The sequence below is a fragment of the Salmo salar genome, chromosome 09 (genome assembly GCF_965601325.2).
Source record: "Salmo salar chromosome 09, fSalSal1, whole genome shotgun sequence".
NCBI lineage: Eukaryota > Metazoa > Chordata > Actinopteri > Salmoniformes > Salmonidae > Salmo > Salmo salar.
Window position 1 is genome coordinate 141550240 of NC_138299.1, and position 25875 is coordinate 141576114.

Consider the following 25875-nt stretch of genomic DNA (forward strand, 5'->3'; position numbering starts at 1 on the left):
CTAGGCACTGAGGAAGACATAAGTGCTATTGTTACAGGACACATCCTTTGAGTCAGTACAGCAAACAAAATGAAATCACATAAATCCAGCTCTATGAAATACAGGGAATTCTGTGAAATTGTGAAACCCTGTTGGAGTGACGACAGTGGGCTTTAAGTGTGGTGTGTGTTGAAACCCAGACAATGTACACTACCATTCAAAAGTTTGGGGTCGCTTAGCAATGTCCTTGTTTTTGAAAGAAAAGCACATTTTTTGTCTATTAAAATAACATGAAATTGATCAGAAATACAGTGTAGACATTGTTAATGTTGTAAATGACTATTGTAGCTGGAAATGGCAGATTCTTACATTTTTTTAATATATAGATTTTTTTACCTCCTTTTTTTCTCCCCAATTTCGTGGTATCCAATTGGTAGTAGTTACAGTCTTGTCTCATCGCTGCAACTCCCACACGGACTCGGGAGAGGCGAAGGTCGAGAGCCATGCGTCCTCCGAAACACAACCCAACCTAGCCGCACTGCTTCTTGACACAATGCACATTCAACCCGGAAGCCAGCCGCACCAATGTGTTGGAGGAAACACCGTACACCTGGCGACCTGGTCAGCGTGCACTGCGCCCGGCCCGTCACAGGAGTCACTAGTGTGCGATGAGACAAGGATATCCCTGCCGGCCAAACCCTCCCTAACCCGGACGACGCTGGGCCAATTGTGCGTCACCCCATGGACATCCCAGTCGCGGAGAATGGCTGATTTTTTATGGAATATCTACATGGGCATACAGAGGCCCATTATCAGCAACCATCACTCCTGTGTTCCAATGGCATGTTGTGTTAGCTAATCCAAGTTTATGATTTTAAGGCTAATTGCTCATTAGAAAGCACTTTTGCAATTATGTTAGCACAGTTGAAAACCTGTTCTGATTAATGAAGCAATAAAACTGGCCTTCTTTAGACTAGTTGAATATCTGGAGCATCAGCATTTGTGGGTTCGATTACAGGCTCAAAATGGCCAGAAACAAAGCACTTTCTTCTGAAACTCGTCAGTCTATTCTTGCTCTGACAAATGCAGGCTATTCCATGCAAGAAATTGCCAAGAAACTGAAGATCTCGTACAACGCTGTGTACTACTGCCTTCACAGAACAGCGCAAACTGGCTCTAACCAGAATAGAAAGAGTGAGAGGCCCCGGTGCACAACTGAGCAGGAGGACAAGTACATTAGAGTGTCTAGTTTGAGAAACAGACGCCTCACAAGTCATCAACTGGCAGCTTCATTAAATAGTAGAGGTCGACCGATTATGATTTTTCAATGCCAATGCCGATTATTGGAGGACCAAAAAAGGCCGATACCGATTAATCTGACGATTTAAAAAAAATAAGTATTTATTTGTAATAATGACAATTACAACAATACTGAATGAACACTTACTTTAACTTAATATAATACATCAATAAAATCAATTTAGCCTCAAATAAATAATGAAACATGTTCAATTTGGTTTAAATAATGCAAAACAAAGTGTTGCAAAAGAAAGTAAAAGTGCAATATGTGCCATGTAAGAAGGCTAACGTTTAAGTGCCTTGCTCAGAACATGGGAACATATGAAAGCTGGTGATTCCTTTTAAAATGAGTCTTCAATATTCCCAGGTAAGAAGTTTTAGGTTGTAGTTATTATAGGAATTATAGGACTATTTCTCTCTATACGATTTGTATTTCATATACCTTTGACTATTGGATGTTCTTATAGGCACTTTAGTATTGCCAGTGTAACAGTATAGCTTCCGTCCCTCTCCTCGCTCCTACCTGGGCTCAAACCAGGAACACATCGACAACAGCCACCCTCGAAGCAGCGTTACCCATGCAGAGCAAGGGGAATAACTACTCCAAGTCTCAGAGCGAGTGACGTTTGAAACGCTATTAGCGTGCACCCGCTAACTAGCAAGCCATTTCACATCGGTTACACCAGCCTAATCTTGGGAGTTGATAGGTTTGAAGGGGTGGGTATAATTTAAGGAACGTTCCAACAGGAATCTGTTCCAAAAATCAGATTCCTGTGGCTCAGTTGGTAGAGCAGGGTGTTTGCAACGCCAGGGTTGTGGGTTCGATTCCCACGGGGGGCAAGTACAAAAAAAAGAAAAAGAAAAGCATGATATGTATGCATTTGCTACTGTAAGTCGCTCTGGATAAAAGCGTCTGCTAAATGACTTAAATGTAAAGTAGAAGGTTGCCAACCAACAATGCATACAAACCTAGGTAACTAGCTGCCGAATAGGCATCAACTCACCATGTAGATTATTCTTAATGTTTGTCCATAGGCAACCAGAGTGAGGACAGACATTTTTCGGAATAAACGTGATGAGTGAAAAATGCAATGAAATAGACCACTCCCTACTCGGTATCTTTTTCTGCCGCTATACAACTTTGTATGCGTTGTTTTTTGGCAACCTTGTTATTTACGAAGTTTTTGGAATAGATTCCTGTTGGAACGTTCCACAAATTATACCCACCCGGCTTGAAGTCATAAACAGCTTGAAGCACAGCGAAGTGCTGCAGGCAAAACGCACGAAAGTGCTGTCTGAATGAATGCTTACGAGCCTGCTGGTGCCTACCACCGCTCAGTCAGACTGCTCTATCAAATCATAGACTTAATTATAACATAATAACACACAGAAATACGAGCCTTAGGTCATTAATATGGTCGAATCCGGAAACTATAATCTCGAAAACAAACGTTTTTTCTTTCAGTGAAATACGGAACCATTCTGTATTTTATCTAACGGGTGGCATCCCTAAGTCTAAATATTCCTGTTACATTGCACAACCTTCAATGTTAAGTCATAATTACGTAAAATTCTGGCAAATTAGTTCGCAACGAGCCAGGCGGCACAAACTGTTGCATATACCCTGACTGCGTGCAATGAACGCAAGATAAGTGACACAATTTCATGTTAGCAGGCAATATTAACTAAATATGCAGGTTTAAAAATATATACTTGTGTATTGGTTTTCAAGAAAGGCATTGATGTTTATGGTTAGGTACATTGGTGCAACGACAGTGCTTTTTTCGCAAATGCGCTTGTTAAATCAACACCCGTTTGTCGAAGTAGGCTCTGATTCAATGAGAAATTAACAGGCACCACATCTATTATATGCAACACAGGACACGTTAGATAAACTAGTAATATCATCAACCATGTGTAGTTGACTAGTGATTATGTTATATTGATCGTTTTTTATAAGATAAGTTTAATGCTAGCTAGCAACTTACCTTGGCTTCTTGCTGCCCTCGCGTAACAGGTAGTCAGCCTGCCATGCAGGCTCCTCGTGGAGTGCAATGTAAGGCAGGTGGTTAGAGCGTTGGACTAGTAACCGGAAGGTTGCAAAAACAAATCCCCGAATCCCCCCTGAACAAGGCATTTAACCCCTGTTCCTAGGCCGTCATTGAAAATAAGAATAGGTTCTTAATCTGACTTGCCTAGTTACAAAGAGGTGTAAAAAAAAAAATAATAATAATTTTTAAAAAAAACTTTAAAAAAAAGGTATAACATATTTTTTTTTAATAAACAATTTTCTTTAAAAATAAATAAATAATTTTTTTTTAAATTGGCAAATCGGTGGCCAAAAATACCAATTACCGATTGTTATGAAAACTTGAAATCGGTCGACCTCTATTAAATAGTACCCGCAAAACACCAGTCTCAACGTCAACAGTGAAGAGGCGACTCCGGGATGCTGGCCTTCTAGGCAGAGTTCCTCTGTCCAATGTCTGTGTTCTGTTGCCCATCTTAATCTTCTATTTTTATTGGCCATTCTGAGATATGGCTTTTTCTTTGCAACTCTGCCTAGAAGGCCAGCATCCCGGAGTCGCCTCTTCACTGTTGACGTTGAGACTGGTGTTTTGCGGGTACTAACTGGCGGCTTCATTACACAGACATTACAAAACTATTTGGACAGCTGTCAGTGTGAGAATAATCCATTTATTTTACATTTATAAAGTTATAACTGAGTGTACAAAACATTAAGAACACCTGCTCTTTCCACGACAGACTGACCAGGTGAATCCAGGTGAAAGCTATGATCCCTTATTGATGTCACTTGTTAAATCTACTTCAATCAGTGTAGATGAAGGGGAGGACACAGGTTAAAGAAGGATCTTAAAGCCTTGAGACATTAATTGTGTACATGTGCCATTTAGAGGGTGAATGGGCAAGACAAAATATTTAAGTGCCTGTGAACGGTGTATGGTAGTACGTGCCAGGCGCACCCGCTTGTGTCAAGAACTGGAACGCTGCTGAGTTTTTCACCCTCAACAGTTTCCTGTGTGTATCAAGAATTTTCAACCACCCAAAGGACATCCAGCCAACTTTACACAACTGTAGGAAGCACTGGAGTCATCATGAGCCAGAATCCCTGTGGAACGTTTGACACCTTGTAGAGTTCATGCCCCGACAAACTGAGGCTGTTCTGAGGCAAGGAGGGGGGGGGGGGGGGGTCAGGGGTGCAACTCAATATTAGGAAGATGTTCTTAATGTTTTGTACACTATCGATAAAGAAATATACAATCTTTACGCAGATGTTTAACATCCAAACCAGCTCATGTGAAGTTATGAGGCTGATTGTCTCTTTCGGTCCATATTATACCACAGGGATAGCAACCAAGGCAGGTGTTCAAACATGTAGTTGTTGTTGCACAGAATATCTGAAGGATTTTGGCCAATGTAGATCCAAAGTTGATGCTGTAGAATAGCTGCGACATTTACAATATTTCAAAGTAGGGTGAATAATACAATGTATCAAATGACATGTGGTATAGTGTTTCAGTTAAAACACACTTCTCTGTCAGAAGAGATATGAAAATACAGGACAAAACATGTCTGTCTAATACAAGTACAAGGAGACAGTTTTATGTTTTGAAATGAATGGTCATGGTCATGAGAAACGGATTCAATAATGGAGCAGCGAAAAAACACCTGGGTGACATTCATAAATGTGTTTATACATTGATTTGTTCAGACCACATTTCAACCTCAGTTGTGTAACTGCTCTTTGAAACAGAACAGGCAATGTTGGCTTCTAGGTCTTAGACCATGTAAACATGACTGAACAAGATAGCAGGAGAATGCGTCCACTTAATAAAACTAGACATCAGAGGAGGCTGGTGGAAGGAACTATAGGAGGATGTGCGCATAGCAACAGCTGGAATGGAATAAATGGAACATAGTCAAATGTGGTTTCCAATCTTCACCCGGCACAGCCAGAAGAGGACTGGCCACCCCTCAGAGCCTGGTTCCTCTCTAGGTTTCTTCCTAGGTTCCTGTCTTTCTAGGGAGTTTTTCCTAGCCACTGTGCTTCTACATCGCTTCCTGTTTGGGGTTTTAGGCTGGGTTTCTGTATAGCACTTTGTGACATCTGCTGATGTAAAAAGGGCTTTATAAATACTTCCTATGATAGCTATATACTCTACATAGGATGTTTACATTTCGTTCTGAAATAAGGGTGGTCCTTGCATAGTAATGTGTATACTTCAATGATCTGATAATTGTTATGGAATATAACAATATTTTTCCTAATGGCTGAGGTCTGTTTCTATTTCCAGATCCTAAAAAACGAAATGGTTTTAATATAATATCCATCAATGCTATTGCTAGCTTGCTACTGTAGTTGAAAGACATGCTTTATGCATAGCAAGCATGACGTGATAGTACAGTGGATTAATATAAATACCTCAGGCCTTTGGAATAAAAGCAAAATACACATTTTTTAATTTAAATTTAAACAAAAACTGTTCAAATAGTAATTATCATGATTGGCAGCAATAACAAAAAGTCTTCTTTGCATATAGTGATATAAGGCACAGTTTTAGCACTAATGTGTTAGCTAGATGTCCATACTGAAGGCAACGATCCGAACACAATCACGAGATGACCCCTTCAACGTCACAGGTTAGCACCTCGTCATGTTTCTGTTCCTGTCCAAGCTGCCTGTGAAACTGGCCCTGCTTTTGAGCCCTCCAACAATGGATATTCTGGCCCAGGGTAATACTCTTGATGCTTGGCAAGTGACTTAGCATGTTATTTGGCAATGACGTTACTCCAGAGTTGGACAGATTGAGCTCCTGTAGAGACACAAGTCCACTGAAAACAGCTGGGCTCAGTGTTTTTAACTTGGCGTTGTTGGACAGGTCCAAGACCTGAAGGTTCTGTAGGCCTCTGAAACAGTTGGGCTGGATGTTAAAGAGCTCAGGAAGCCCACTGAGGGACAGGTAAACAAGGTCCTTGAGGTCCTCAAAAGCACCCTCCTCAATGTGGGAGATACTGTTCCCATCCAGGCTTAGGTCCCTCAGCAGGATGCCTTTTAGCTTGGGCACGGCCCTCAGCTGGTTGGCTGCTAGAGTCAGGCTCTGGACATGTAGCAAGGGGCTCCTAGAAGAACTCCAGGAGACCACTGTCAGCCGGTTGTGGGACAGATCCACGCTGATTGCCTCTCCGTGATCTTTAGTGATGAACATGTCCAGATCAAACTCCCGGAAGTGGTTGTGGCTGAGGTCCACCTCGACCAGGGGGAGGCCAGAGAAGCAGCCCTCTTCCAGGCCCTCCAACGAGTTGTGGCTGAGGTCCAGAGACTCCAGGTAGCGCAGCCTGGACAGGGCCTTGGGGCTGACCATGGAGATGAGGTTGTTGCTGAGGTCCAGGCTGACCAAGGTGGTATAGCCAGGCCCAGAGAGCATGGTGTCGGTCAGCAGGGACATGGAGTTGGAGGACAGGTCCAGGTGGGCAGTGTCCAGGGGGATGGAGATGGTGTTGATGCTAGGGCCCACTCCCCTGCAGTCCACCCTGGTCAAGCTGAAGCTGTCGAACAGGCCGAAGCTCTCCACCTCACAGTGGCAACCCGGGTGGCAGTTCTTCACGGCTCCAGCCTGGCCATGGACAGCCAGGAGCATCCACAGGCTAACATACAGGAGAAACGCCATCATGCTCTGAGGGGACACAAAAACAAAACAAAGATGTTACGTCAAATGTATTCAGATACTTTTAATGTATGTGGACACCTCTTCAAATTAGTGGATTCGGCTATTTCAGCCACACCCGTTGCTGACAGGTGTATAAAATCGAGAACACAGCCATGCAATCTCCATAGACAAACATTGGCAGTAGAATGGCCTTACTGGAGAGCTCAGTGACTTTCAACGTGGCACCGTCATAGGATGCCACCCTTCCAGCAAGTCATTTTGTCAAATTTCTGCCCTGCTAGAGCTTCCCCTGGTCAACTGTAAGTTCTGTTTTTGTGAAGTGGAAATGTCTAGGAGCAACAACGGCTCAGCCACGAAGTGGTAGGCGACAGAATGGGACCACTGAGTGCTGAAGCTTGTAAAAATAGTCTGTCCTCAGTTGCAACACTCAATACCGAGTTCCAAACTGCCTAGGGAAGCAACGTCAGCACAATAAATGTTAATCGGGAGCTTCATGAAAAGGGTTTCCATGGCCGAGCAGCCGCACACAAGCCTAAGATCACCATGCGCAATGCCAAGCGTCAGCTCGAGTGGTGTAAAGCGCTCCGCCTTTGGACTCTGGAGCAGTGGAAACTGGAGCAGTGTTTTCTGGAGTAATGAATCCCGCTTCACCATCTGGGAATCCAATGGACGAATCTGGGTTTGGCGGCTGCCAGGAGAACACTACTTGCCCCAATGCTTAGTGCCAACTGTAAAGTTTGGTGGAAGAGGAATATTGGTCTGGGTCTGTTTTACATGGTTCGGGCTAGGCCCCTTAGTTCGAGTGAAGTGAAATCTTAACGCCACAGCATACAATGACATTATAGACAATTCTGTGCTTCCAACTTTGTGGCAACAGTTTGGGGAAGACCCTTTCCTGTTTCAGCATGACAATGCCCCCATGCAAAAAGCGAGGTCCATACAGAAATGGTTTGTCGAGATCGGTGTGGAAGAACTTGAGTGGCCTGCACAGAGCCCTGACCTCAACCCCATCGAACACATTTGGGATGAATTGGAATGCAGACTGTGAGCCAGACCTAATTGCCCAACATCAGTGCCTCAACCTCACTAATGCTCTTGTGGCTGCAAGTCCCTGCAGAAATGTTCCCACATCTAGTGGAAAGCCTTCCCAGAAGAGTGGAGGTTGTCATAGCAATAAACAGGGGACCAACTACATATTAATGTCCATGATTTTGGAATGAGATGTTTGATGAGCAGGTGTCCACATACTTTTGGTCATGTAGTACATCTAAGAAAAGGTAAACGGAGAGATACATGGAATACTAATAATCTAATCTCTTCCCTTTTTTCTAATATAAAAAGGTACAGCTAATTGGATATAATTTTCAGTGACCCGAAATAAACACACAGTATATGGGCCATTAACAACACTCTGCATCATCTGGTGAACAGAGCAACACCCTGATAAGTTAAGAGGAGATCGGGGCTCCATAGACACTACAGGCAGTAAATAATCTGCGAGTCACATTGATATGCAATCCATTACGGAGATATAAATACATACAGCTAGCGTTAAACACATAATGCATAAACATAATCTCCACATAACATTAAAAACAAAATAAATATGACAAATGTGTTAACGGCCATAATTTACTTTTTTTATTTTTATAATTTTTATTTAGCAGACGCGTGTTAGTAGTTCATGTTTTCAAACTGTATTCCTTCCCTCAAACCACTTATCTGAACAACATTACATTGAAGATTACACTCGGAACAGACAGTAAATGTAGTTTTAGAATTCAAATAAAGAGTTTTTCCTTTCAAAATGCCACCGTAGCCATATTTGTTACTCTTGTTTATGGATACACTTCAAGCTTTCCTTGCAACACACACCAACAGCCCTAATTTCTCTTTTCTTTGGGCTCCCAATGGATTTGACCTCATTTTCTTTATCAAAATGTATCACAAATGTTTTCTTAGTTTACAACACAAACTATTCATGGTTGTGATGATGCAAGCGGAGACATCATCACTGAAGGTCCTTATAATATCTGTGTCTAATCTGTCTAATGTGTCTTTAGGAAAGTCCTCATCGGTCTCCTCCAAGCCGACAGTTATGTATAAAGATGTCTAATACACCAGTAGCTACTCATTAGAAAGTTCACATTCACATATTAAGTATTGTGTGGCAAAAGGCACGCATTGATGACTACCGTATCACAAATAACAATGGAATGCCATTGGCAAAACAGTTAAATGATTCCTTCAGAAACCTTGAAAACATTTAAATAAGTTGAATAACCAAGCAATAAGTAAAAATGAAAATGCACTTCATACCACTATTTTCTGTTGTTGTTGATAGTTTCTTGTTCACTGCACAGCTCTAGATATCTAACTGAGAAGGCTAGTGGTTCGCAGGACTTTAGTTCCTGAACCCACCTAACCTGCGTCCTTTGTGCAGGAAAAATGATCTGCTTCTAAACCTCTTTGTGCATTTGGCAGCAACACTGCCATAATGAGTAGAGCACAGAGTACCCACACGCAACACATGGAAATTGGACAAAGGTTAAAGGGGCAATCAGCAGTTGCTACATTCATTTAATTTGTACTTGGAAATGAATGATATGTACCCATTGAGTATTTAAAGAATATAACTTATAAATGCCTCATGAGTTTAGTTAAACTGTCATACCCCATCAGAACACAAAATATAAGCTTGTTTTACACCAATGTTTGTAAACAAAGTAAATGAAAACAAACACTGTATTGCCTAAAAACATGGTTAAAACTATAATTTTGATATCATGGATGGTCTGTCCTTGCATCTATAGCTGTCTTTTGAGAGTAGTAACATTTCTCTAACCCCATCCCAACAGCTTTTTACCAAAACAGTGGTGGGGAGGGCTTTAGTGTTGTTTCAATTGCTGATTGCTGCTTTAACAGTTGTAGTTGTATAACAACTGGATAAGTGTTCAGGAGGTGTATAGCCAAGCATGACCCAGCAGAAACGCCATTGAAGGATTGATCATTAATTTGTGCAGTGGGCCAAAGTTAGGTAAAGTCCGTGGAAGGTTATCACATCAAGTTTTCCTGTAGTCAAATGACCAAATTGACCTCTAATGGCCTCATGGGTGGAATGTTATTAATATCTTTCATTATTTCGTAATTAATTTAAAACAAATTAAACAGCAGAAAATCAGGTGTTTCTATGTCAAGGGGTTTTGTTATATTTCAGTCTTCAGTGATGTATATAAAGTGTAATATTGGGATGCAAACTCAAAATGTAATACATACTTTATCTAGCATGGTACAGGTGTCTTTTTTTAACAACTTGACCATGTGTGTGAGGTGTATACTTTCGTTTCAAAGTAGATTTGTTTAAGACTACCAAGAAACACTCTGCGTGGCCCTGATTTAGTCCACTGAATTAAAAGGTTTGAAAAGTTCCAAAGGCTACAGAATGGCCTGCAAAGGCTACAGAATGTTCTTATGTAACAGGGGATGTTGGATAATCAAAAAGGACATCTGGAATACTTGAGATTCAACATGAAGGCTGATTATGTGTTAAGCTTCCCAGAAACTCTGATATACTCAACTGGAGCTTTTCATTTTGTGTGGTGGTTGAGACTGTTTATTTTATTAATCTGAAGGTTAAAAAAATGCCCAGTAATACTGGTTCTGATGTTTAAAATCAGGCAAATGTATACCGAATTTGAGTAATGTAGCAAAATGTTGGTTAAAAAAAATAATTCTGCAAAGATCTATCAGATTTGCACATAAATAAGTCAGTTTCCCTGTATCCAGTGTGAAATACTGCCCCCTATCCCAAACAGATTAAAAACCAAAAACCGATGTCAAAGCTACTGTGCATACCTATATAACGAAGGTACATGACGCAATGACGCCATGTAAAATGTTGCACTACACATGTAACACAGCATTCCTAACCTAGCCCACACAATGTCTGCTGTGTGGATCGAGCAGTCAACAAGTCGAGCAGTCATTTGAAAGAGTAAGAACATTTCAGCGAGACAACTCAAAGGCGAAATCCATTAACCTGTTTGGGATAGGGGGCAGTATTTTCACGGCCGGATAAAAAACGTACCCGATTTAATCTGGTTACTACTCCTGCCCAGAAACTAGAATATGCATATAATTAGTACATTTGGACAGAAAACACTCTAAAGTTTCTAAAACTCTTTGAATGGTGTCTGTGAGTATAACAGAACTCATATGGCAGGCAAAAACCTGAGAAGATTCCATACAGGAAGTGCCCTGTCTGACAATTTGTTCTCCTTCTGTGGCATCTCTATCAAAAATACAGCATCTCTGCTGTAACGTGACATTTTCTAAGGCTTCCATTGGCTCTCAGAAGGCGCCAGAAAGTGGAATGACGTCTCTGGGCGAAAAACAGCAGGAGTTTTTGTGAGTGGTCAGGCAGGGAACAATGACACTGGAGATGCGTGTGCACGAGACGACTCCATGTTTTTCTTTCAGTCTTTGAACGAATACAAAGTCGCCCGGTTGGAATATTATCGCTATTTTACGAGAAAAATAGCATAAAAATTGATTTTAAACAGCGTTTGACATGCTTCGAAGTACGGTAATGGAATATTTTGAATTTTTTTGTCACGAAATGCACTCGCGCGTCACCCTTCGGATAGTGACCTCAACGCACGAACAAAACGGAGCTATTTCAATATAACTATGGATTATTTCGAACCAAAACAACATTTGTTGTTGAAGTAGAAGTCCTGGGAGTGCATTCTGATGAAGAACAGCAAAGGTAATCCAATTTTTCTTATAGTAATTTTAAGTTTAGTGAGCACCAAACTTGGTGGGTGTCAAATTAGCTAGCCTGTGATGGCCGAGCTATCTACTCAGAATATTGCAAAATGTGCTTTCGCCGAAAAGCTATTTTAAAATCTGACACCGCGATTGCATAAAGGAGTTCTGTATCTATAATTCTTAAAATAATTGTTATGTTTTTTGTGAACGTTTATCGTGAGTAATTTAGTAAATTCACTGGAAGTTTGCAGTGGGTATGCTAGTTCTGAACATCACATGCTAATGTAAAAAGCTGGTTTTTGATATAAATATGAACTTGATTGAACAAAACATGCATGTATTGTATAACATAATGTCCTAGGAGTGTCATCTGATGAAGATCATCAAAGGTTAGTGCCTCATTTAGCTGTGGTTTTGGTTTTTGTGACATATATGCTTGCTTGGAAAATGGCTGTGTGATTACTTTTGGCAGGGTACTCTCCTGACATAATCTAATGTTTTGCTTTCGCTGTAAAGCCTTTTTGAAATCGGACAATGTGGTTAGATTAACGAGAGTCTTGTCTTTAAAATGGTGTAAAATAATCATATGTTTGAGAAATTGAAGTTATAGCATTTTTAAGGCATTTATTTTGCGCGCCACGCAATATAACGTAGGGAACGTCTGTCCCTAACAAAGCCAAAATAATTGAATTCCTTGCCCTTGACAAACAACCGTTCTCTGTCGTGGGTGATGTTGGCTTCGCCGACTGGTCGAGAACAGGTACACATTAACAAGTGCGCTATTTTTCAGATGTTGCCCTTACAGAGTAATAGCGTCACTGCTATTAGCTTCACGACATATATACTATGGAACGCCGTTTGGGTCTTTGCGTGTCAAAAAAGATACAGTAGCACTGTCAAAGCTGTAAAAAAAAATCTGCAAACAAACACTGGCCACGAACGATGTGTTAACAATACCGAGTTGGTAATAAAGCATAATTTGTTCGACTGCAACTTCTGGGGTAACTAGCTTTAGCTTGGTACCTAGCTAGCACTAATACAACCAGCCTGAAAACAATGACCAGTAGAAACTGCAGTCGTTTTCATTATTATTAGCAATGATTTAGGAACATTTGTGAGTTAGTATTAGCTAGGTTGCCACTTCTTGTTCGCCTATTGAAATTGAACTTCAGTTAATGAAAATAAATAGCTAGTATTGGGTTTTTTCCAGAACATATGTGGCAATTATTTATTATTTGCAGCGCTGTCATTCAACAGCCGATGATGCGCTGTAAGCCATTGATTTGTCACTCCCACTCGCCAAATGGTCTCATTCTCGCAACAAGTTCTGACTGAGCTCAATCATCATGAAAAGCCAATACACCGATAAGATTCTCTCTTTCATACAAACTTTGAGAATTAACGAGGAGCTCCGTCAATGTGTTTTGTGCGGGGAAGTGTTTAGTAATGAGTCAATCAAAACGAACAAATTCATATAACGACACACCCTGACCAAACATCCACAGCATGATGGTATACCCAGGGAATTCTTTCAGAACAGGACAGAATGCTTCAGGAAACAGTGCTTCGACAGTGGAAAAGTAAGTCAGCTAGCAAGGCATTGTTGTCATTTTATAAAAGGCGATGAAAAGCAGAAATAAGGGAGTACCATCTCATAGTAGTATACAGTTGAAGTCGGAAGTTTTAAAACTTGTTTTTCAACCACTCCACAAATTTCTTGTTAACAAAGTATAGTTTTGGCAAGTCGGTTCAGCCATCTACTTTGTGCATGACACGTAATTTTTCCCAAAATTGTATACAGACAATTTATTTCACTTATAAATCACTATCACAATTGCAGAAGTTTACATACACTAAGTTGACTGTGCCTTTAAACAGCTTGGAAAATTCCAGAAAATTATGTCATGGCTTTAGAAGCTTCTGACATGCTAATTGACATAATTTGAGTCAACTGGAGGTGTACCTGTGGATGTATTTCAAGGCCTACCTTCAAACTCAGTGCCTCTTTGCTTGACATCATAGGAAAATCAAAAGAAATCAGCCAAGACCTCAGAAAAACTATTGTAGACCTCCACAAGCCTGGTTTGTCCTTGGGAGCAATTTCTAAATGCCTGAAGGTACCATGTTCATCTATACAAACAATAGTACGCAAGTATAAACACCATGGGACCTCGCAGCCATCATACTGCTCAGAAAGGAGACGCGTTCTGTCTCCTAGAGATGAATGTACTTTGGTGCAAATAAATCCCAGAACAACAGCAAAGGACCTTGTGAAGATGCTGGAGGAAACAGGTACAAAAGTATCTATATCCACAGTAAAACGAGTCCTATATCGACATAACCTGAAAGGCTGCTCAGCAAGGAAGATGCCACTTCTCCAAACCCGCCATAAAAAAACAGACTACGGTTTGCAACGGCAAATGGGGACAACGATTGTACTTTTTGGAGAAATGTCCTCTGGTTTGATGAAACAAAAATAGAACTGTTTGGCCATAATGACCATCGTTATGTTTGGAGGAAAAAGGGGGAGGCTTGCAAGCCGAAGAACCATCCCAACCGTGAAGCACGAGGGTGGCAGCATCATGTTGTAGGGGTGCTTTGCTGCAGGAGGGACTGGTGCACTTCACAAAATAGATGGCATCATGAGGTAGGAAAATTATGTATATATATTGAAGCAACATCTCAAGACATCAGTCAGGAAGTTAAAGCTTGGTCGCAAATGGGTCTTCCAAATGGACAATGACCCTGTTCTGTTCCAACCTAGACAGATATGTAAGAGTTTTTAAATGGGGGAAATAAACATGACTAGCTATTTATATGGCTATTTCATTTCATTGTTATTTGTTTTTGTCTATACTGCATTTGTTTTAGGCATAAGGGCAATGAAATGTACCAATATTTACATATAGTTCCACATGATCCTAAGCTTGGGTCCCAGGAAAACACAGAATTTCTAATTTGGGTCCCAAGCTGAAAAAGTTGAACAACCCCTGCTCTGCAGTTTCCATGCCCTAATGTGAAACCAAATAAAAATTAGTTCAAGGCAATAAGATAACGGTGGCTAAATGCCAGAAGGGAAGACGTAAGGAGGAAAAATGTATAAGAAGTATGTATCAAGACTGGAAAGGGAGTTGCTTCACGAACCAGCTCGGCTTTTGTCATATTGTAATAAAAGTCTAATTGAACTCACAGGCTTCGGTAGTTGATAAATATGATTGACTGTTTACTTCCACGACACTTGCCAGCTACTTAACCCTGTTGCCCAAAGCTAACGTTATAAGCAGCCAGCTAGCTTCATCTGGCTAGTGAGGCTCGATCGGACCGGGTTATGTGTTGTGAAGCTAGCTACACTAAGGATTAGGCACAATAGTGGAATTTGCGGTTTTCCTTCAAAATAAATGTATGTCATTGACTGTGATGCAAATGAATACAAATAGTAGAATTATGCAAAACTTTTATTTTGAAGGCTAACCGCAAAGTCCACAGTTGTGGCTAATCCTTATTATGGCTAGCTTCACATAGATGGGTCCGACCACCGTTAATCTAATAAAAATATATAAATTAGGGTTATTTTAGATGACACCTAGCTATATAGTTAGCTAGCTAACTATAGCTAATGAAACAGATGATGTCGTTATGCTATGTTATTGGGGAAGAACATTGTTTGCATCCATGAGCTAGCTAGCTTTTTTTTTATGACCAGCACTGTAGGTGCGCGAGACAACTTTACCAGCATAATAGCATACGTATCGATGAATCGTTGTGACATATGAAATACGAGTTATAGTGTAATCAATGTGTAATAACTACGTAAAAAATGTATGAGCGTGTTGAATTATTATGTGACGTGCAGTCATATTCAGGTCCTGATTGGTCAACAAGCTTATTTGACACGTCAAAAAGAATGAAACGACTGATCAAATGAACAACGAAACAGCACAGCAAGTAAGTGAAAGAAATAGGTTTTGATTATGTTTTACTGGTAATGGGGACATATGTAAATGGGAACAAAATAACTTTTTGGTCAGTGTGGTGTGTGTTTGTGTGTGTGTGTGTAACCTTTATTTAACTAGGCAAGTCAGCTAAGAACAAATACATATTTACAATGACGGCCCGGACGACGCTAGGCCAATTGTGCGCCACCCTATGGGACTCCCAATCACGGCCGGATGTGATACAACCTGGATTCGAACCAGGGACTGTAGTGACCCCTCTTGCACTGAGATGCAGTGCCTTAAACCGCTGTGTCCATGTGTGTGTGTTAACTATTTAACTGTACTAGAATGCTTAAAAGGTCACAAAAATTGTAAATATCGGTATCGTTTTTTGGGGGGCAAGGAAAATATTGGATATCGGTATCGGCAAAGAATGGCATATCAGTGCATCACTACTGACTTCACACAAATCCAAGATAAGGGATATATATATATCTTTCATGAGGTTGTGTTTTCACAACACTGGATGAACTTTTACTACCCATGTTTTCCTTTTAATTAAAACTATTATTTTAACAGGAAATCATCCTCCTCCATCCTCCCCAGACACCGACTACACCCTGAGTGAATAGCTTTATTAGAAAACTGATGAGGGGGCAGACTAAAGCCATGCAGTGGGAATCTGTGGCTAAAACTAAGTGCTCATTTAGTTTAGAAGTCTAGTCTACTACATTGGTGCAGCTAGTGTCTTTCCCTCTCTCTTCATTGTCCATGTATGTTATCCATGAATACATCTGCTGCTCTTTTACTGGGGGCCGTGAACATTTCCACACCAGGTGTTTCTCATATCCTTTCACCAATAAATTACAGCAAATGACTGTTAGCCCAGACTTCAAATCAGCTCAACATTTACCACTATAATTACATGACAACTACGGCTGTTCGCGCCTCAACTCTCCTTATGTGAAATTATAGGCCAAACACATCTCACTTTTAGGATCTTATATTTCAACAATCTTATATCCTCGTAATACACCATATACAGTGCATTTGGAAAGTATTCAGACCCCTTACCTTCTTCCACATTTTGTTATGTTACAGCCTTATTCTATAGTTGATTAAATCTATTTTTTTCTCTCCTCATCAATCTACACACAATGCCCCATAATGACAAAGCAAAACTATATATATATATTTTTTTAAATATCACATTTACATAAGTTTTCAGACCCTTTACTCAGTACTTTGTTGAAGCACCTTTTGCAGCGATTACAGCCTGGAGTCTTCTTGTGTATGACGCTACAAGCTTGGCACACCTGTATTTGAGGAGTTTCTCCGATTCTTCTCTCCAGATCCTCTCAAGCTCTGTCAGTGTCACGCCAGCTCCCACTCTTCCCTGCGCCAGGCTCCCCATCATTGTGTACTCCTGCCACCATCATTATGCACACTTGCCTTTCCCCCATCACGCGCATCAGCGATTAATGGACTCACCTGGAATCAATCACCTGTTTATTACCTCCCCTATATTTGTCAGTTCCCCAGCTCTGTTCTCTACTGCTGCATTGATTGTTGTTTGTCATTGTGTATCCATGTGTTGACACTGTTTCTGTCTTGCTCTTTGTCTGTTCCTAATTAAATGTCAACTCCTCATACCTGCTTCTCGTCTCCGGCGTTGGTCCTTACAGTCAGTTTCGATGGGGAGCGTCGCTGCACATCTATTTTCAGGTCTCTCCAGAGATGTTTGATCGGGTTCAAGTCTGGGCTCTGGCTGGGGCACTCAAGGACATTCAGAGACTTGTCCAGAAACCACTCCTACGTTGTCTTGGCTGTGTGCTTACCCATGCCCAAACTGGACTCGTGCGTGCATCCGTGTACGCCATTGTGCGCAAATAGATTTTGTCCCACAACACCAAACGTGATCACGACACGCAGGTTGAAATATCAAAACAAACGCTGAACCAATTATATTAATTTGGGGACAGGTCCAAAAGCATTAAACATTTATGGCAAATTAGCTAGCTAATAAACATTGAGTTGTTATTTTACCTGAAATGCACAAGGTCTTCTACTTCAATAATTAATCCACACAAAACCGGATCATACCTGGAGGAGCAGGAAGAAAGAGAGCAAGCCAGAAGCTCAGTGAGGAGCCAGACCAGCCAGACCCGACAGACCAGAAAGAGGTTAGTGGAGCAGTTGGTTAAATACCCTGAGCCCAGGTGGCTCCAATCACACCAGCTGCAATCACTAACAACCCTCCTCTGCCTGCAGGGGGAACCACCCCTGCACTGCAGAGGAGGAGCCGTGACATGAGAGACAGAATAACAACAAAAAAATCCAGAAAAACGCATGTCAAAAATGTTATAAATTGATTTGCATTTTAATGAGGGAAATAAGTATTTGACCCCCTCTCAATCAGAAAGAATTCTGGCTCCCAAGTGTCTTTTATACAGGTAACAAGCTGAGATTAGGAGCACTCCCTTTATGAGTGTGCTCCTAATCTCAGCTTGTTACTTGTAAAAAAGACACCTGTCCACAGAAGCAATCAAGCAAGCAGATTCCAAACTCTCCACCATGGCCAAGACCAAAGAGCTCTCCAAGGATGTCAGGGACAAGATTGTAGACCTACACAAGGCTGGAATGGGCTACAAGAACGTCACCAAGCAGCTTGGTGAGAAGGTGACAACAGTTGGTGCAATTATTCGCAAAATGGAAGAAACACAAAAGAACTGTCAATCTCCCTCGGCCTGGGGCTCCATGCAAGATCTCACCTCGTGGAGTTGCAATGATCATGAGAACGGTGAGGAATCAGCCCAGAACTACACGGGAGGATCTTGTCAATGATCTCAAGGCAGCTGGGACCATAGTCACCAAGAAAACAATTGGTAACACTACGCCGTGAAGGACTGAAATCCTGCAGCGCCCACAAGGTCCCCCTGTTCAAGAAAGCACATATACATGCCCGTCTGAAGTTTGCCAATGAACATCTGAATGATTCAGAGGACAACTAGTGAAAGTGTTGTGGTCAGATGAGACCAAAATGGAGCTCTTTGGCATCAACTCAACTCGCTGTTTTTTGAGGAGGAATGCTGCCTATGACCCCAAGAACACCATCCCCACCGTCAAACATGGAGGTGGAAACATTATGCTTTGGGGGTGTTTTTCTGCTAAGGGGACAGGACAACTTCACCGCATCAAAGGGACAATGGACGGGGCCATGTACCGTCAAATCTTGGGTGAGAACCTCCTTCCCTCAGCCAGGGCATTGAAAATGGGTCGTGGATGGGTATTCCAGCATGACAATGACCCAAAACACACGGCCAAGGCAACAAATGAGTGGCTCAAGAAGAAGCACATTAAGGTCCTGGAGTGGCCTAGCCAGTCTCCAGACCTTAACCTCTTGGCGTTCCCCTAGGATAGGGGGCGCTAAAGCGATTTTTGAAAAGAATTTGTGCCCATTTTAAACGGCCTCCTACTCAAACTCAGAAGCTAGGATATGCATATAATTAATACTTGTGGATAGAAAACACCCTGAAGTTTCTAAAACTGTTTGAATGGTGTCTGTGAGTCGACTCATAGGCAGCAACCCGAGACAGATGGAAACTGTAAGTGGAATTCTGAATTGCAAACTCAACTTCATCACGTTGCCTATTAATCACACCGTGAGCTATGGTTCATTGAGCACTTCCTATTGCTTCCACTAGATGTCCCCAGTCTTCACAAATTGGTTTGAGCCTTCTACCTGTTAAAATTTAATGAATGAGACGCTGTGGAACGTGGTCACACGGAGAGGGCCATCACCATTATGACGCCGGCGCCCCTGGTTACCCTCCCCTTTCGAAACGTTTTGAAACAATGCAATCGTCCCCCTCGAATCTTATTGGCTCTCTTGTTGAAAAACGCCCTGAATATTTATGTTATACAACGTTTGACATGTTTGAACGAACCTAAATGGGGAAAAAAATGCATTTTCTCGAAATGGCTGTCCTGTGGCCGACGAAGCATTTGGATCAGCCTTCAGACGCGCTAACAAGAACAAGCTCTTGGAACATAAAGGAGTCATTTTTTCGAACGAAAATACATTTGTTGTGGACCTGGGATTCCTGGAAGTGCTTTCTGATGAAGACAACCAAAGGTAAGGGATTATTGACAATAGTATACAAGACTAGATGTGATATGCGATTGTTCCAAGATAGCTAGCCTATTGCTATTGCTAGCCTATTGTTCTGAGTATCGCATCCCCTTTTATCGCAAAGTGTGATTACCCAGTAAAGTTATTTTTAAATCTGGCATTACAGGTGCTTTCAAGAGATATTCATCTATAAATCTTAGAATGACAATATTACATTTAAAAAATGTTTTCGAATAGTAATTTAGTAAATTGTAGCTCTGTTTCATCGGATGCATTTGAGGGAAAATAGTTAGTCAACGTTACGCACCGATGTAAAATGCTGTTTTTATATATAAATATGAACTTTATCGAACAAAAGAATGCATGTATTGTGTAACATGATGTCCTAGGTGTGTCATCTGATGAAGATTGTCAAAGGTTAGTGCTGCATTTAGCTGTTTTTTGTGATGCATGTGGTTGGTCGGAAAATGGCTATGTGGCTACTTTTACGATATACTCCTAACATAATCTAATGTTTTGCTTTTGCTGTAAAGCCTTTTTGAAATCGGACAACGTAGTTCGATTCAGGAGAGGTGTATCTATAAAACGATATAATTTGAAATTTTTTCTTTAAATTTTTTTATTATAACATTTTGTTAAGCTAATGGCGATATGATTTTTCGCTGGATGTCCGTCCGAGGCCGCACAGGGGTTAATCCCATAGAAAATCTGTGGAGGGAGCTGAAGGTTCGAGTTGTCAAATGTCAGCCTCGAAACCTTAATGACTTGGAGAAGATCTGCAAAGAGGAGTGGGACAAAATCCCTCCTGAGATGTGCAAACCTGGTGGCCAACTACAAGAAACGTTTGACCTCTGATTGCCAACAAGGGTTTTGCCACCAAGTACGAATTCATGTTTTGCAAAGGGGTCAAATACTTTTTTCCCCTCACTGTAGATACTTTTGTACCTGTTTCCTCCAGCATCTTCACAAGGTCCTTTGCTGTTATTCTGGGATTGATTTGTACTTTTCACACCATAGTACGTTAATCTCTAGGAGACAGAACGCGTCTCCTTCCTGAGCGGTATGACGGCTGTGAGGTCCCATGGTGTTTATGCTTGCGTACTATTGTTTGTACAGATGAACGTGGTACCTTCAGGCGTTTGGAAATTGCTCCCAAGGATGAACCAGACTTGTGGAGGTCTACAATTAGTTTTCTGAGGTCTTGGCTGATTTCTTTTGATTTTCCCATGATGTCAAGCACAGAGGCAGTGAGTTTGAAGGTAGGCCTTGAAATACATCCACAGGTACACCTCCAATTGACTCAAATTATGGCAATTACCCTATCAGAAGCTTCTAAAGCCATGACATCATTTTCTGGAATTTTCCAAGCTGTTTAAAGGCACAGTCAACTTAGTGGATGTAAACTTCTGACCCACTGGAATTGTGATAGTGAATTACAAGTGAAATAATCTGTCTGAAAACAATTGTTGTAAAAATTACTTCTGTCAAGCACAAAGTAGATGTCCTAACCGACTTACCAAAGCTATAGTTTGTTAACAAGAAATGTGTGGAGTGGTTGAAAAACGAGTTTTAATGACTCCAACCTAAGTGTATGTAAACCTCCGACTTCAACTGTATGTGTACATTTATTTTGCAAAGCTCTCGCACTCAACGTGTCCGGTATGGGCAGTGTGTTAAACAGGGTTGTTGTCCAATTGGAAGGTGAACCTTCGCCCCAGATTGAGGTCCTTAGCGCTCTGGAGCAGTTTTTCATCAAGGATCTCTTATTACTTTCCTCCATTCAGCTTTCCCTCGATCCTGACCAGTCTCCTAGTCCCTGCCGCTCAAAAACATCCCTAGAGCATGATGCTGCCACCATCATGCTTCACCGTAGGGGATGTTATTGGCCAGATGATGAGCGGTGCCTGGTTTCCTCCAGACGTGACGCTTGGCATTCAGGCCAAAGCGTTCAATCTTGGTTTCATCAGACCAGAAAATCTTGTTTCGCATGGTCTGAGAGTCCTTTAGTTGGCTTTTGACAAACTCCAACCAGGCTGTCATGTGCCTTTCACTGAGGAGTGACTTCCGTCTGGCCACTCTACAATAAAGGCCTGATTGATGGAGTGCTTCAGAGATGGTTGTCCTTCTGGAAGGTTCTCCCATCCCCACAGAGGAACTCTGGAGCTCTGTCAGAGTGACCATCGGGTTCTTGGTCACCTCCCTGACCAAGGCCCTTTTGACCCGGTTGCTCAGTTTAGCCGGGCGGCCAGCTCTAGGAAGAGTCTTGGTGGTTCCAAACTTCTTTCACTTAAGAATGATGGAAGCCACTGTGTTCTTGGGGACTTTTAATGCAGCACACATTTTTTGGTACTCTTTCCCAGATCTGTGCCTCAAAACAATCCTCACATGCTGACCAGACCAGATAGGTCGCGTGCGCGAGCGTCGCAAAATAAATGTAGAAATCAATGTTATTCAATTATTGCACCCACACAGGTCGCGTGTGCAAGCGTCGCAAAATAAATTTAGAAATCCATGTTATTCAATTATTGCACCCACACTGCTCGCGAGTGCCAACGAGCGTCTGCGATGCCAAGGGCTAAAATATAACTCCTTTCTATTTCTGACGCAGATCGCGCTGAAAGTCCTGCCTCTCCCATCTCCTCATTGGTTTTTAGAAGCAGGTACCCACGTGCCATCTCCTTATTGGTTATACCCACGTGGGTGATTGAAAGACGAAATGTTTTGCCGGTTCGTGGTAAAAGTGTAGATGCCAATCACCATATAAGTTCAAAGATGAAAAAGCCTGGAAGGAGGAGAGATGACTAGAAACAATTCAGTTGGCTGTTTTATGTGTGGATTAATTGTCGGAGTAGAAGACCTTGTGCATTTCAGGTAAAATAAGAACTCAATGTTTATATCCCAAGACAAATTAGCTAGCAACAGCAAGCTAGCTAAATAGGACAAATTAGCTAGCAAGTGCAAGCTAACTAGCTAAATTGCCATGCATGTTTAATGCTTTTCGACCTGTCCCCAAATTAATGTCATTGGTTCAGAGTTTGTTTTGATATTTTAACCTGCGTGTCATGATCTCGTTTGGTGTCGGGGGACAAAATAAATCTATACACGATAGCGCACGATGGTGCACGCGCACAGCCGGTTTGGGTTCCGTGTCAGAGCTCTACAGACAATTCCTTTGACCTCATGGCTTGGTTTTTGCTCTGACATGCACTGTCAACTTTGGGACCTTATATAGACAGGTGTGTGCCTTTCCAAACCATGTCCAGTCGATTGAATTTACCACAGGTGGACTCCAATCAAGTTGTAGAAACATCTCAAGGGTGACCAATGGAAACAGGATGCACCTGAGCTCAATTTCGAGTCTCATAGCAAAGGGTCTGAATACTTATGTACTGTACATAAGCTATTTCTACTTTTTATCATATGGCAGAAATGTCTAAAAACCTGTTTCGCTTTGTCATTAGGGGTATTGTGTGTAGATTGATGAGGGAAAAAAATAATTGAATCCATTTTAGAACAAGGCTGTAACGTAACAAAATGTGGAAAAAGTGAAGGGGTCTGAATACTTTCCGAATGCACGGTACATTTCATCTGACTTTCCTTATTCTTTAACTCTCAACATGTGAGTAATAAAAAGTTATGCTGTGTGGGAACTGGGAAGGATGTTTTACTGCATTTTCAGCTATTGTTCAGTTTAATTTGATGTCCCGGCATCTGAGGATGTGTTGAGCCTCATTAGTATAGGCCTACGTAGGCCTTTGCAATGTAACGCATACCTGATCTCTGCTGCTCATACAGCAGGTCTATCAGAGTTCAGAAGCATCCTCCATGTGGTGGAGAGTACACTCTTAGAAAAAAGGGTTCCAAAAGGGTTATTCGGCTGTCCCCATAGGAGAACCCTTTTTGGTTCCAGGTAGAACCCTTTTTGATTTTAGGTAGAACCCTCTATGGAAAGAGTTCGACCTGGAAATAAAAAGGGTTCTAAATTGAACCATTGAAAGGGTTCTCTTATGGGGCCAGCTCTTAGGTTTTAGATAGCATATTTTCTTTCTAAGAGTGTATTTTACCAGCTTAATCCCAAAGTCAAAGCCTACAAACAATGTAATTAGGAGATAGATGGTGCGGGCACGCTAATCCATTTAAGACAAATTAATGCATGACATTAAGAAGAGCCACGTTTAATGTGAACTTGAAGTAGTGCAGAAAACAGTATAGGCTAGGCTCATCAGGACAACAACAAGTAAGTCCTCATTTGCCATGATTAATATGGTTGAACTATTGCACTGTCTATCTGTCTGTGATGTCAGTGTATGGTTAGAGTTTACATAGCGTGTTAAAACTTCAAAAGTGGTCTTAAGATGAGTTCCACACCATCTGTTTTGAATATCTAGCTACCTGACTCAATCCCAAATTAATGGAAACGATGGGCACTAATGTCATCATTTCAGACACTTAATTTCATAGTTCAGATGGTGTCTATCTTTCACATTCATTTGGAATTAAGGAATACAAGCATGGTGCATGGGTGCGTCCCCCGTGGATGGTAGTTGTGATTTAGCTTTACCCATATTCTATACACATGGCATGACATTATCTCAACATTAGATTTTAGAGTGACGTTTCTCGTGTTTGCCATAATAATCGTAAAGACATGGCAATGTCTTCCTTGCATTCTTTAGATAAAGTCTGACTCAAAGCCCTATGCATGCATATCCACATAGGCTGCCTACATGACACTTTCAAGAAAAAAATTATTTAGTACTTAAGCGCAATATGAAATGGAGGAGTAATACGAGTAATACAAGTAATACAAGGCTAGCAAATTAACTTCGTTTTCCGCTGGAAATCACATTTCCTGTAGCCGTGGCAAACCGAGCCTTACCTTGCAGCCTACCGACTTTTCTGAGACTATCAAACTCATCCGTGAGAAATGAATCAAATCTCATATCTACCAGACGACTACCAAGTCCCGCCACCTTCCTCTGTCAATCATCACTCGATTTGTCACTTTCTCTGAAGCACATCACCCAACCAAGTTTACGCATTTGGCCTGTGAATAAGTAATGGTTTTCTGGGGTTTAAAATATAAAGTAACTATATGATTATAATTGTAATTAAATAATATGATCTGACCTCCGTCGTTCCGAGACTTGAAAACCTTGAAATCCAAAGAAAACTAAAATACCGTTGACAATAAGGGTTATTCTAACTTGCTCACACATTTTCAGACATACCTTGACCATCAAATAGGAATTTAGATAGTTGGCTCGCCTGGACAATCCAGTTTACTTCACAGCGCCAAGGAATCCTGCATGAGACTCAACTTCCGCTCCCATTTTTATTAGTCCCATATCATTGTGTGGTTCAGGCAAACTAGAGAGATGTCTTGCGGTTTTATATTAACTGTCAGTGCTGCGACTAGCTATTCTGATTGGAGGTCGAGACGAGACTCCCCCCAACTTCTTCGCAGAGCACTGAAGTCCGGATAGGTTTCCTTCAGCGCCCCTGTCTTTTTCTAATCACTTTTGATGTTGGTCACGAACGGTGCGCGCTCTAGTGGCGAGACTGGTGCAAGAACCGTCATGAAATTATTCCATTGTTACAGATATACAGAATGTTATGCAATAGAGCCTCACAGTGGAAGTGTCATAATACCCATAGAACCTAGCGTCAAACACGGAAATGGTTCCAATCGTTCACTCACCATTCATTTTTCACATTGGGCATTAAAATAAAGGCTGTGTTTCGTGTAGGCGTTGATAACCATGTAAATCTCTCTCGGACAAGGTGACATATCAATATATTTGGCTCCATTTACTCTGATTCGAAAATGCTAATTCGTATCAAAGTAGACATAATGCAAACTATAAATCCCTGCAAGCTCCTGCACATCATCTCTAGCTGGCACCTTTGCTAACAGGTATTATGTCAATTTTAAACGTGCACAAGACTTCACAGAATTGTCCATTTAAAGAAATGTAGACATTTCTTAATTACTACATTAAGCTAACATTAGATAGTTAATCCAGAGAGACTTATCTTTATCTTGATTCAGCAGTCTCGTCCAGATCAT

At 41.3% G+C, this 25875-nt stretch overlaps 1 protein-coding gene across 2 annotated transcripts; it reads right to left on the reverse strand.

The window, feature by feature from the left end:
• Nucleotides 1–3955: 3955 nt before the first annotated feature.
• Nucleotides 3956–25310, reverse strand: LOC106612955 (tsukushi). 2 transcript variants are annotated; one of them, XM_014214670.3, is made up of 2 exons: nucleotides 25037–25310; nucleotides 3956–6974 (listed from the first exon to the last, which is right to left on the reverse strand). In XM_014214670.3, exons 1-2 carry the CDS (start codon nucleotides 25043–25045, stop codon nucleotides 5913–5915), a joined length of 1071 nt encoding a protein of 356 aa, XP_014070145.3. In that variant the 5' UTR covers nucleotides 25046–25310; the 3' UTR covers nucleotides 3956–5912. The 2 variants fall into 2 exon arrangements, with proteins under 2 accessions (XP_014070145.3, XP_014070146.3); XM_014214671.3 differs by lacking the exon at nucleotides 25037–25310 and adding an exon at nucleotides 9288–9457.
• Between the last annotated feature and the right edge of the window lie 565 nt (nucleotides 25311–25875).